Source organism: Myotis myotis, unplaced genomic scaffold (assembly GCF_014108235.1).
Source record: "Myotis myotis isolate mMyoMyo1 unplaced genomic scaffold, mMyoMyo1.p scaffold_m19_p_2, whole genome shotgun sequence".
In the NCBI taxonomy this organism is placed as follows: Eukaryota; Metazoa; Chordata; class Mammalia; order Chiroptera; family Vespertilionidae; genus Myotis; species Myotis myotis.
In genome coordinates, this window is record NW_023416324.1 from 164,241,334 (window position 1) to 164,254,737 (window position 13,404).

The 13,404-nt window shown below is 45.0% G+C and overlaps 1 protein-coding gene across 21 annotated transcripts in view; it reads right to left on the reverse strand.

Moving 5' to 3' along the window:
• The window catches only part of DLG1 (discs large MAGUK scaffold protein 1), a 291,832-nt gene extending 289,227 nt beyond the window's left edge, over positions 1-2,605 (reverse strand). For 6 of the 21 annotated variants that reach the window (XM_036351776.1, XM_036351782.1, XM_036351770.1 and 3 more), the window contains exons 1-3: positions 2,211-2,605; positions 1,636-1,733; positions 868-999 (exon numbers count right to left, since the gene is read on the reverse strand). In XM_036351776.1, coding sequence (XP_036207669.1) covers positions 868-999; positions 1,636-1,702 — 199 coding nt within the window. In that variant the 5' untranslated portion in view covers positions 1,703-1,733; positions 2,211-2,605. Of the gene's footprint in view, positions 1-867; positions 1,000-1,635; positions 1,763-2,210 lie in introns of all 21 variants that reach the window. The other 15 variants (XM_036351780.1, XM_036351777.1, XM_036351779.1 and 12 more) reach the window with 5 other exon arrangements.
• Positions 2,606-13,404: the final 10,799 nt, after the last annotated feature.

The window sequence follows — 13,404 nt, forward strand, 5'->3', positions numbered from 1 at the left end:
TGACTAATAAAAAAATAAAATTTTATTCTTAGAATTGGAAGAGACAAATTTTTAGTTCAGTGGTTTGCACACTTTTCAAGGTAACTGGAGGAGAGGGCCAGAGACCAATCACCTTGTTTTATATACTGGTGATTGCTTACAAAATATAAGATTTTGTTTTAAAAAGGACCTAGCTATTTTTTTAAAAAGTCTTAAAACCACTATTCTACTGCATCCACATTCTAGGTGATATAGTATCTAGAAAAGGTTATATAATTTATGTACTATCATTCAATTAATGGCAGTGTCAGGAATAGAATGCAGGACTCTTATTTGTTCAGTTCTCATTTAAAACAATGCATCACTTCAAATTTAAGTAACAATTAAGAATACAACTCTGTTTCAATGTTCTTGCCTGTGAAATAAGATTGGACAAGATCATCTCTAAGGCCATTTTCAGATCTAAAATTCTGAATGCCAAGTTTAAACAGAGGTCTGTGTTAAGGTAAATGAATGTTCTGTTACTCTTCAAACATTTTCAAGGACTCCAGAGAAATACAAGTCAAATACGGAAAGCTAACAGTTACTCAGTCGTTACCTTTAGGGTGCTGAAACATTTCTGTAACTACACCCTCTTTTAATAGTTAATACTAGGACAGGAAACACTGTTTTCGAAGACTACTAAAATAATCATAGTGAAAGGCTGTCTTAGATATCTTTGGAAAGAATATTGGCCTATCGAAATATATAACTCACTGGATGTTCAAGTTACTGAATGCCTCAAAGAGAACCAACTACATCATGCTCTTAAGTTTAAAATAAGTTAAATCAAAGGAACATTAAGCCTAGCTGACACATAATGGTCACAAATAAAGTTTTAACTCCCACCTATTAAAGCCTGAAAGAGGTTGCTCTGAAATATGTTAATAACCCGTTCTATGGAACTTCTGAGCTGTCTGTCTTCAGTTTGGCTTAGTTTCGAACGATATTCTTCCAGAAGTTGCAATGCTCTCTGGGTATCTGAGGGAAAAAAGAGTCTGATTAAAATTATTTTACAAGGAAGTATTACACAGTAGCTGTGCAGCAAATGATTCTGCAAGGCATCTATACAGTTCCCAAATCCTCCTGGTCAACTGATGCTACCACGTTCATGCACACCTCTATTCCTTAGAATGATTCAAAAAAATTTAAATACGTGTCACAGTAGAGAAAGGAGGAAGGTACGTGGTTTTAATAAATGTGTACTGGTAGTCTACCACAATAAAAGATCATTTTAATCAAAGTATTGGTAAGTTGCAGCTGATCTGATATGCAAAAGCAGATAATCTATAATTTGTCCTTATAACCCAAATATTAACTGTTTCAAAATAATAGTTTTTTGCCAGTATCCCACGCTGCTCAAAATAGTGTTTAGTAAGAATAATATTGCGAAACATGAAAACACCAATTCAGAGTTTTAAAGACGACGTTCCGAGGTAAAATATCCATTGCCCCTCTAGTTTCTAGAGAGAGATCCAGAAAGTTTGACACACATATGGATGTGTCCATCTTCTGAATGATGTGAGGCTTGGATGCCCTAAGCAGGGAGGATAGGACTGTGCTGTCTCGTTAAGAGTTAAACACTAATAAAACACAGCAATTAGAAAACACACATACAGAAAAGCGAGTGCCGTCCACGGGAACAGTGCCATAACCAATCCTCACCTTGCTTCCGGACCGGCATTTTCCCCCAGGATCAGGAAGAGGGCACACACCTTTAAAACAGAAATCGGAAAAGAAACAACTAAAGAAGAGAAGAGAATCGTGGTGAACCTGGCACTCCTCCCCCCCAACCCCCCCTACATTTCACATCGGAAAAACTCCGGGCCCCACCTGCCCAACCCACCTGGGCAAAGTTTTCCCTAGTGAAAGGCAGAGCCTGGAACCCCAGCGGTGCCAGGCAGCCCGGCGAGCTTTCACCTGCGGGGCGACCCCTCCGCCCACGGAGCGCGGACCCACGTCGGCCCCCCAATCCTCCTCGAAAGCTGCCCCCTCTCCGACCCGCACCGAAAGCCTAGACGGGAGGCCACCCCTCCCCGGGCACCGGCGCGCAGACGCCCCGCCGGCGACGGGGATGGGGACGGGGCGCTCCGACCCTCAGCCCCGAAGCCGGCGGCGGCGGTAAATCGCTCCGAGGACGGCACCGGCGGGCGGAGCGCCACGCCGCGCCCGGGCCCCCTCCCCTCGCTTGCCTGTCTCCGGCCGGGCTCGCTTCCTCCGGGCGACTCCAGCGGGGGCCGGGCAGGGCAGCGGCCGCTCTCCGCGACGCCCTCGCGCCCCACATGCACACCTCCGCGGGCCCCCACACCTGCGGCGCCGCCACAAACTTCCCGGGAGCGGCGTGCGCTCGGCGCTGGGGTGCGCCCCGGACCCACTCGGGGCGGCTCCCCCGCCCTGCCCCTCTCCACGTCCCCCCGCCCCGCCCGGAGCCGAAGGAGCTCAGCTGAGGGGGGTGCGAGAACGGGGGAGGAGCTCCCGTCGGCGGCCGCACCCCCGCGGCCTCGTCCTCGTCCCCGGCCGCCGCCTCCTCGCTCGCCGGGGCCCGCTCGCCCGCTCGCCCTCGCCCCTCCTAGCCGTCCCACCCCCGGAACCTCGCCTCTTTCCGCGCCCCCAACCTCTCTCCCCCCAAACTTTCGGCCAAGATGGCGGCCCCGAAGCTGGCTGGCCGCGCCCCCACGTGACCGCCTTCCCGGCGCTCGCAGCCAATGGGAAGTGAGGAGGCGGCTCGCGCGGCGCCCCGAGCTCTCCGCGCTACCTTTGGGTGGGAAGGGGGAGGAGGGCCGGGCGGGCGCTGGGGAGGGGGCGGCGGCCCCCGCGGCGTCTCGAGTGGCCCCGCTCGCGCACAGGGGCGGCCAGCGAAGGGCTCCGAGGACAAAGGCGTTGACACACAGACTCTACAGGTGGCCCGGGTGCCCCGGGAAGGCTCGCTGTTCCCCCGCCCGAGCCCACTGGGGTGGCCCGCGGTTTGGAGCGGGATGCACCCCAGGCTCGAAAGGGTCGGGGTGTCTGCAGACAGATGCGGCTTCACCAACACCGGGGCCGAGACACAGTCCGGGACACGCTTTAAGGTTTAACCTCTCTAAGCACGTGCTGTTCCCAACTCCACGTCGGGAGACAGCGCCTGTCGCCCCCGGGGCGGATCTCCGACCGCGAAAAGCGACCCGGCGGAGGAGTCGCCGGCACCAGCCACGTCAGGGGGCGGGGAAGGCGGAGCCTGGGAAGGGGGAGAACGGAGGTGCTGGGGCCGGGGTACCGTCTCTGCACTGCTTCCACTTTGTGTGGATTTATTTTTTTAAAGTTACTCTTTGCCCCTCAGTAAAAGTTTTGCGGGCGGGCGGGGCGTGAATTAAAGAAGGGCACGTAAAATGGGGAGATGGGTTACTTTGATAAGAGTTTTAGGGTTTTACTAGTGGATTTTAAAATCTCCGTGATTGATTCCAAGCAGGAATGCATTTAAGCGTGGGAAGGGAAAGCCCCTTCCTTCTTTTGCTCATTCATTCATTCATTCATTCATTCATTCATTCATTCATTCATTCCCCCCGGCCGGCATCCCCCGCCCAGTCTTCGGTCTCAGGTGTGACCCAGGCGCCAGCGGCCCCTTTAAGAACTCACCTGTAGCCACCGCCTCGGAAGCCGCGCTGGTTGAAGTTTCGACTGCACCTCGGAGCTGACGGCTGGCGGGACTGGACCCCGCGCAGGGGCTGAGTTATCCAGTTGGTAGAAAAAAAATCTCGCGGAAAGCTCTCCAGGTCGCTTCCCAGGTCTTCGAGCCTCTTCGGGATAACAGGGAGGTCCCGGCTCCGAGGTCCAGAGAGAAGAATTTGCCCAAGGTCACCCAGGGTTGGTAACCAAACTGGAAACACGGAGACCGAGCTTTCAAACCCGGAAGACTCTTCCCAGTCGGTGAACTTGACAGCCTTTCCCCGAGGCCATAGCCTTGGGACAGAAAGGGAAGTCCGGGGGACCTTGTACTGTAACCGTAACAGCTACTCAGAGGCTTGCTGCCCGCTGCTTTCGCTTTCCGATCGCACCTTGGAACCCAGACTTGGGAGGACCCCACTGGACCCCCTTTCTCAGTTTAAGGTAAAGGAGCTGAGGTCTAGAGAGAGGGAGCAAACTTGTCCAAGGACATCTACGCGAATCGGTGACAGCAGTCCAGAACCAGGCCTCCTAATTCCATTCCAGGGCTCTTTCCACTGTGAGTTTTGGGCAACTTCGGCAGCCGTCTGTTGGTCTCTCTGCAACAGATCTCTTTGCTCCCCTAGATCAAGCACCTTGGGAGTTTGAGCAACAGTGAAAGCAACATTTCATAGAAGAAATGAATGGACATGTGAAAGGAAGCTCTTAAAAGCAATGAGCTTAAATAGAGGGGCTTTTTAAAATAGTGAAACAGGGTGTTGTTGTTTTTTTAATAGTGAAAATGTCTGATGCCAGGCATGCTATTATTATTGAAACTGCCTTGAGGAACTGTGATTCCTCTCCAAGAATGGACTCTCCAGAACTCAGAGGAGGAAGGTATTTTGCTCTCTCCCTTAATATCATTCATTGTTCATAAATGTTCACTTGCTGGGCAATGGGGATAGAAACAAGTAAGATCGGAGCCATGCTCTCAAGGACCCACAGCCTACTAGCAGGACAATGCAGCTTTTCCCAGGAGCCACGGGAAAGCCGAAAACAAAATTTGTGTGAGTTCTCAATGTCATCCTAGTCCTCCCCTAGGAGGCAGAGGAGACAAGAGGGCCGGCTTGTCATCCTCTAGCCCTATGTGGCTGTCAGCAGTCTCCTGAAGTAGAAATGAAGCTAGTCCTTGTTCCACCTTTAGGGGCCAGGACAAGTGCAAGCCTAGTATGAGCAGCCTTTACTTTTCATCCCTCCTTTCTATCCTATCTGTGTTAGTTATCTATAGCTGCATAACAAATTCCTCAAACTTTAGCGACTTACAACTTAGTAGCTTAGTAATCTAAACAGCAATAAACATCACCTCACCGTTTCTCTAGGTCAGGGATTGAGGAGGATCTTAGCTGGATAGTTCTGGTTTGGGGTCTCAAAAGATTGCAGTCAAGATATCTATAAGGGCTGCAGTCATCTGAAGGTGTGACTGGGATTAAGGGAGACTCTTCCAACATGGCTCACTCACAAGGCTACTCAGTTGCTGGCTGTTGGCAAGAAGCCCAAGTTTCTTACCATGAAGATCTTTCTATAGGGCTTGAATGTCTTCATGACATGGTGGCTGACATCCTCCAGAGCAAGTGATCCAAGAGAGCAAGGCAGCAGCCACATCTTTCATGACCTAATCAGAAGTAACAACTATCATTTCCACAATATCCTATTGGTTACTTAAGTGACCCTGAAGAGTATGAATAAGGAGATAAGGAGGTAAGAACCATTAGGGGCCATCTTGGAGACTGGCCAGCATACTATGGCAACATACAAAGCAACGACATCTGGATTTTTCCTAACAACTTTTATTTCTTTGAAGTCTTCCTTGCTTTATGAAAGTAGCAGCTGCCATTGAATAGGATCCAAGATAGGATCTGATTACTTTTCCGACCTCCTCATTAAAATATATATTTTCGGCTCCAAATTAACTTTACTATCTCTCAGTTCTAAATCTTCCCTTCCCAACCATCCCAAACAAGCCACTCTATAGTTCCACATCTGTCTTTGTTCTCTCCCCTGTCCAGGTCCCCAGCCTATTCTCTGTAAAGGTGCCTAGATGCGGCCAGACTCGACTGCATCTTTTGCTCTCACTCTGGCAGAGTGGCAGTGTGCTGCTTGTGCCAAGGCAATCACTAAAGAGAAAGATTTGATGCTGTCAAAAATGCTTATGCCTGCTTAGGCCACAAGAAGAGGAATAGTGTTGAGAATGATGGAAGTGATCATGCTGGTCAGATCTTCACAAAATGTTCAGGGGGCATTTCCCAACAGCATGCTTTTTAAACAATATGTAATTGATTTCAGAGATGAAAGGAGAGAGAGAGATAGAAACATCAATTATGAGAGAGAATCATTGATTGGCTGCCTCCTGCATGCCCCACAGAATCACTGGGCCACACCAGCCGGGCTGGCAGCACACTTTAAGAGGGATCTACCAGCATCTAGAAAAAAGAGAATAACCAGAACAATAGGGAATATGAAACTTTGCCTCAAGGGGAACAGTTGTAGAATCTAAGGTCATTTCTTTGAGAAAAGACAGTATTCCAAGAAGCTTGACTTCAATCTTCAAACAGGCTTATTCTGTGTATCCATGGGACAGGACTAAAACTAATGGATGAAAGTTACAAAGACACAGGACATTTTTTAACATGATTTGTCAAAACTGTCCAAAATTCCAAAGAGCTGCCCCAAGGTGGTGGGCGTTTCCAGTCAAGCAGAGGCTGAAAGAGTCCAGCAAAGCTTCCTTGACAGAGGGAGTAGAGACTCAGGACAGAAAATTGAACTAAGTGACCTCTGAGACCAAAGTTCTAAGCACTTAAAACTTTAGTCCTTTCTTTGCTACTAGTACCATTTTATCTACATCAAGAATCCATCCTACCCAGTTTAACTGGTACAGGGACTAACCTTTTGCATAGATAACTCCTATTAGAGCAAAACCTTCTGCATAGATAACTCCTACTAGAGCAAAAGGTACAAGTTGAAACCAAGTCTTTTTAAAATGTGGACAGTTGCTCATTTCCATGACAATTGCATTGAACTCGTGCTTTTTAATGGGTGATCCATTCTCAAATTTTTGTATTATTATGTAGTGGGTTCCAAAGTAGGTGTTGGACTAGTAACTGCCTCCCATTCAAACTGATATACTCTTATACTGGTATAGACCTTCATATATAGTATTCAAGGACATCTGAGATAAACTTATTGGTTATGTTCTCCCACTTTGCAGTGGGAAACACTAAGCAAGAACAAAACAAATAACTCGGTCTAGGCAATGAGCCTGGGACTGAACATTATTAGTTCATTGTTTTTTCCATTAGACTATATTGCCTTTTCTCTACTTGACTACTTTCTAAATTAAAACAGACAAACAAACCCTGTGTCTGTCTGTATGTGTGTGTATGCCCACGCACGTGCCAGAATGCTGGGAGCCGGTCCATCCTTGCTGTTTCAAGGGACCTGGCATATATGGCATACTGTTCTTAATATGTTTTGCTCACCTTCTTGGCACTATGTGTTTTAACCAAGGTCACCTCTCTGAGAAAGGTTGTTTCCCCAGGTAGGGATTTTCCCCTGAAGTTAGGGAGGGAATAAAACCCCTTAACTAAGTGCCAGGCGGGTAATTAATCACTTTAACTATGAACAATCATGCTTAAGCTACATAATCTTTACTCCCTGGAATGGAGATAAGAAACGCCCTAACCTTTGGAATAGAGGTTGATAGGATTGGAATCAACTGGTGTAAATACAGATGTAACAAGACAACAGAACCTAGACACAGAACCTAGACAGAGAACCTAGAGACAGAAGAACTTCGCTGGAGAGAACATGGCAAAAGATCCTGGACAGGATCTGGAGACAGAACCTAGAGACAGAACCTAGCGAGAGAACATGGCAAAAGATCCTGGCCAGAAACTGGCCACAGAACCTAGAGACAGAACCTAGCGAGAGAATCTGGCTGAAGAACCTAGAGACAGAATCTGGCTACAGAACCTGGATAGAACATGGCAAGAGAACCTGACTAGAACCTAGACAGAACCTGGCTGAAGAACCCGGCTATAGAATCTGGCGACTGGAGAACCTAGCAAGAGAACATGGACACAGAACCTGGCTGGAGATCCTAACCAGAACTTGGCTGGAGATCCTGGCTAGAGATCCTGGCTAGGCTGCTGATCAACTGAACGCTGTCTCCGTGTCATCTCTTCCTACGGTGGAGTCCGATCCATCCCGAGTGTGGGGCGCTTACCTAGGGGGATGGGGGGCTTACCTAAGGGTCCCTGTTTGGGCGCCAGGTGCTGGGGTCAAGCCCCAGCAGGTCCAGGGGTCCCCAAAGGTGTGGACGGAGTCGGCGAAGAAGGAATGACACAGAGACAGCGTTCAGTTGATCAGCAGCCTAGCCAGGATCTCTAGCCAGGATCTCCAGCCAAGTTCTGTTCAGGATCTCCAGCGAAGTTCTGGTTAGGATCTCCAGCCAGGTTCTGTGTCCATGTTCTCTTGCTAGGTTCTCCGGCCAGGTTCAGTCGCCAGATTCTGTAGCCGGGTTCTTCAGCCAGGTTCTGTCTAGGTTCTAGTCAGGTTCTCTTGCCATGTTCTATCCAGGTTCTGTAGCCAGATTCTGTCTCTAGGTTCTTCAGCCAGATTCTCTCGCTAGGTTCTGTCTCTAGGTTCTGTGGCCAGTTTCTGGCCAGGATCTTTTGCCATGTTCTCTTGCTAGGTTCTGTCTCTAGGTTCTGTCTCCAGTTTCTGTCCAGGATCTTTTGCCATGTTCTCTCGCTAGGTTCTGTCTCCAGATCCTGTCCAGGATCTTTTGCCATGTTCTCTCCAGTGAAGTTCTTCTGTCTCTAGGTTCTGTGTAGGTTCTGTGTCTAGGTTCTGTTGTCTTGTTACATCTGTATTTATACCAGTTGATTCCAATCCTATCAATCTCTATTCCAAAGGTTAGGGCGTTTCTTATCTCCATTCCAGGGAGTAAAGATTATGTAGCTTAAGCATGATTGTTCGTAGTTAAAGTGATTAATTACCCGCCTGGCACTTAGTTAAGGGGTTTTATTCCCTCCCTAACTTCAGGGGAAAATCCCTACCTGGGGAAACAACCTTTCTCAGAGAGGTGACCTTGGTTAAAACACATAGTGCCAAGAAGGTGAGCAAAACATATTAAGAACAGTATGCCATATATGCCAGGTCCCTTGAAACAGCAAGGATGGACCAGCTCCTGGCACCAGAAAGACAGATACTAAGAGAAAAAAAGAGGAGACACTGAGAGAGATTCTGAGAAAATAAAGCGTGTGTAAAAAGCTAGTCTGTAACCTAGTTATATATTTGAATGCCTTTAACAGTGGAGACAATTTTGATGGAAATAGAAATGTCACCTCTGATGACAAAGAAATAAATATCCACACCTAGTTATATGTTGTGACTAAATGAAATTTTTAATGCAAAGGTGTTTACTTAAAACACTCTGTAGCTTCTTTTTCTCCTTCCTCCATTTACCATTATAAGTATCCCAGAGTATGAATGAGTGCTTTCACAGGTGTATGGGACATTGCACTGGCCCTCAGACACTATTTAGTACAATCGTTTCATTTCATAGACATGTGAAGTAAACTCCAGAATAGCTCCCAAACTGTATCAGCACACAATTATCAAAAGGCCTTTTTTCTTGATAGCATAATGCTACTGGCATTTCAGGAACAATCCATCTTCCTCTTGGTAGGGAGAGGAAGTGGGAATGGTAATTTTTTCTAAAGCTATATTTCTAAGTTCAACCAAATTTGCCTGTCTGCTTTTGAAGAACCCAAGGTATTGACAGAACCTTAGGATCCCATATTGAAATCCTTAGCACAGTGATGGCAAACCTATGGCACGCATGTCACAGGTGACACACGAACTCATTTTTTTGGTTGATTTTTCGTTGTTAACTGGCATTTAAATATATAAAATAAATATCAAAAATATAAATCTTTGTTTTACTATGGTTGCAAATATCAAAAAATTCCTATATGTGACACAGCACCAGAGTTAAGTTAGGGTTTTCAAAATGCTGACATGCCGAGCTCAAAAGGTTCGCCATCACTGCCTTAGGATTATACTCAAGTCTTCTTACATGAGAAAGCCGCCTTACCCCACTCCCCGCCAAGAGGATTACTAGTGGCTATTCAAAGAAGGCCCTGGGTATGGTCCCTTCATCGAATTATCCTTTCAAAGGTGAAGAACACAACTTGGAAACTTAATTGGAATTTGAAGAAAGGCTATTAGAATTTTAGGATGTCATTTGTATTCCATTTTTTAAGATGTGGCTTGGCTAATGAATTCTAATAAGCAAAAGAAGCCAAAGTATTCTTCATAACTGGATGTGGATTAAGTCCTATGACCAGACTCCTGTAGCACAAAATACTGCCACAGCCTTCTAAAAGCTTTCTGTGCCAGCCTTTCATTTTTTGGAAATAACACTTGTTAGAGCCTGTAATATCCCTGTTCCTCATGTTGTATAATCCTAAATTCCTTTATTATTTTCTTTTATTTTAAGCTTACAAGGAGAATGATAAAGACAAAAGATTATTTGAAATATCATTTTCTATTTAAATTTCTTTTAAATTATATTAATTTCTTCTAAAAGATAATTTTATCAACTGTGATCAAAACATCTATCTTTTATAAGTAAAGTTGAAGAAACTTGCAAGTATGCTTCTTAAAAACCCTGCAAATTTTTCTCAAGTTGTGTATCATTTCAAATTGCAAATTACCACATGAATAAATAAATCTGAGCCCAAAGCAGATAGAAGATAACAAAATAATAAGCACAAAATAAAAAATAAAGGGGGGGGATTATCAGTTGCTAAGGAAAATGAATAAAATAATCTTACCTAATAATAGACAAACATGTAAATTGACCGTCCCTCTGCTACGCTCACCAGCCAATCAGGAGAGTATGCAAATTAACCCAACAAAGATGGTGGTTAATTTGCATATGCAGGCGTGAAGCGGCAGAGCAAAGACTGAAGGCTCTGGCTGGAGCAGCGAAGGCCTGGGCCCCAGGTGCCAGAGGAAAACCAGTGCCGGCAGCCAGGGGAAGGGAAGGCCTATTGCATGAATCTCTTCGTGCAACGGCCCTCTAGTCCTATATAATAAAAGGCTAAGATGCAAATCAACCAAATGGCGGAATGACCGGTCACTATGATGCACACTGACCAACAGGGGGCAGACGTTCAACGCAGGAGCTGCCCCCTGGTGCTCAGTGCACTCCACCAGTGGGAGTGCCTCTCAGCCAGAAGCAGGAGCCGCTCCTGCCTCTGTCAGTGCTAAGGAGCAGCAAGCCAAGTGGTAAGGAGCAGTGAGCAGGTGGCTGGTAAGGAGTAAGGGGTCCCAGACTGCAAGAGGGTGCAGGCTGGGCTGAGGGACCCTCCCCCCCGCCCCCCAGTGCATGAATTTCATGCACCGGGCCTCTAGTTTAAGAATAAGGGAGGAGCAAATATTTAATAAGAAATGCTACCATAATAGTTTAGAGCTTGGATTCAAGGGAGCAGAATAAAACTATGTCTCTGTTCTTTCTTTAGGAAATCACTCCCAAAATATTAGAACAAGAAGCTTGTTCTTTCATCTTCAATGAAAACAAAAGTGCTTAGTAACTCCAACAAGACAGGAAGTAGTTATAGAATTTGTCAAATTCAAGTGCCTGGGCTGGGGGTTGGGTGAGTGGAAAATATCCCTCCCCAAACAAAGGTACCAAAAAACACAAAAACAAAAACAGATAAAAACACACCAAAACAACAAGCAGGATGATACCTCCAACTTTGTTCTTCTTTCTCAAGATTGCTGAGGTTATTTGGAGTCTTTTGTGGTTCCATATAAGTTTTTGGAATATTTGTTCTAGTTCTATGAGATATGCCATTGGTATTTTAATAGGAATTGTGCTGAATCTATAGAGTGCATTGGGCAGTATGAACATTTTAATGATGTTAACTATTCCTTTCCATGAACAAAATATATACTTCTGCTTATTTGTATCTTCCTCACTTTCTTTCTTCAGTATCTTATAATTATCAGAGTATAGGTCTTTTACCTCCTTGGTTAAATTTATTCCTAGGTACCTCCTTTTTTTAATTGCAATTGTAAATGGGATTTTCTTAATTTCCCTTTCTGATAGTTCATTATCGGTGTATAAAAATGCCGCTGATTTGTGAATATTAATTTTGTATCCTGCTATTTTACTGAATTCGTTTATAGTTTGAGAAGGAGAGGTGTTAATTCTACTTTGAATATTTGGTACAATTTACCTGTGAAGTCATCTGGTCCAAGACTTTTGTTTGCTGGGAGTTTTTTTGATTACTGCTTCCATCATTAGTTGTAATTGGTCTACTCAGATTTTCTGATTCTTCCTGATTCAGTTTGGATAGGATTTCACTTATATGTGGAATCTAACGAACTAACAGACTCATAAATACAGAGAGCAGACTAACAGCTGTCAGAGAGAAGGGGGTTGGGAGCTTGCGTGAAAAAGGTAAAGGGATTAAGAAAAAAACACACAAAAAACAGACATAGACAACAGTATGGTGATTGACAGAGGGAAAGGGAAGGTGGTAGAAGAGTGCAAAGGGGGGATAAATGGTGACTGAAGGAGACTTGACTTTGGGGGGTGAACGCCCCATACAATATACAGATGATGTATTATAGAATCATACACTCGAAACCTGTATAATTTTTATTAACCAATGTCACCCCAATAAATTAAAAAAAAAAGTAGGGGAAAAAAGCATGTGTGTGTGTGTGTGTGTGTGTACAACTATAACATGTTAATTCTGCACCGTGACTATAAGGTTGTCTGTTCTGTTTAGCCTCTGTACTTTTGTGAATATTTGGATATTCCCTAATTAAATTTTTAAACCTAACAATAAAAGCAGCTACAATTGTCTTGAAGAACTCTAAAGAGCTAAAGAAATAGAAGTTTCTGATACCACTGAAATGAGGTGCAGCTAGATATGGCAAGTGGGAGCTGAAAAAAAGAGAATGGTTAAATGCCTATACAGATATAAGGAGAAGTTACATGCTAGATTCCCACACATTCAGATAGGTGGTTACCTTTCCTACTCCTCCAAAAGAGAAGAGTTTTGTTTACTGGAGAAAAAGAAAGGCTGTAGATTTTGGGACACCAGACACAGAGGAAGATGTGGTGAGTTACAGTACCCAAAACAGGAGAATGAGGGGAAATCTGCACATTGAACACAGAGATTCTCCCTCACTAGCCCCCTTCCTCCTTCTACAGCCAGAAAACATAGCTGGGCAGATATCCTCCAGGAGGAAAATTGAATTGCCAGAGAAAAGAATTCATAGAGGCTTATAGTTGGGAGGTTCACAACAAAAATTAAGCTGAGCCATCAAGAAAGTACAATCAAAGCCACAATGAGATACAACTTCATACCCACTCTAGGATGGCTATAATAAAAAACACACACACAACATATCTGTGAAGGCATACCTACTACTAAAACAAGGGCTACCTAGAAAGTGGAGCAATCAGAACCCCGCCTCATACATTGCTGATGGGAATGTAAAAATGGTGCAGCCAATTTGAAAACACTCTGGAAGTTTCTCAAAGGGTTAAACATACAGTTATCATATAACACAACAATTCCGCTCCTAGGAATACACGAAAAAGAATTGAAAACATATCTCTACACAAAGACTTGTACACAAATGTTAGAGCAGCAGTATCCATAATAGTCAAAAGTGGAAATA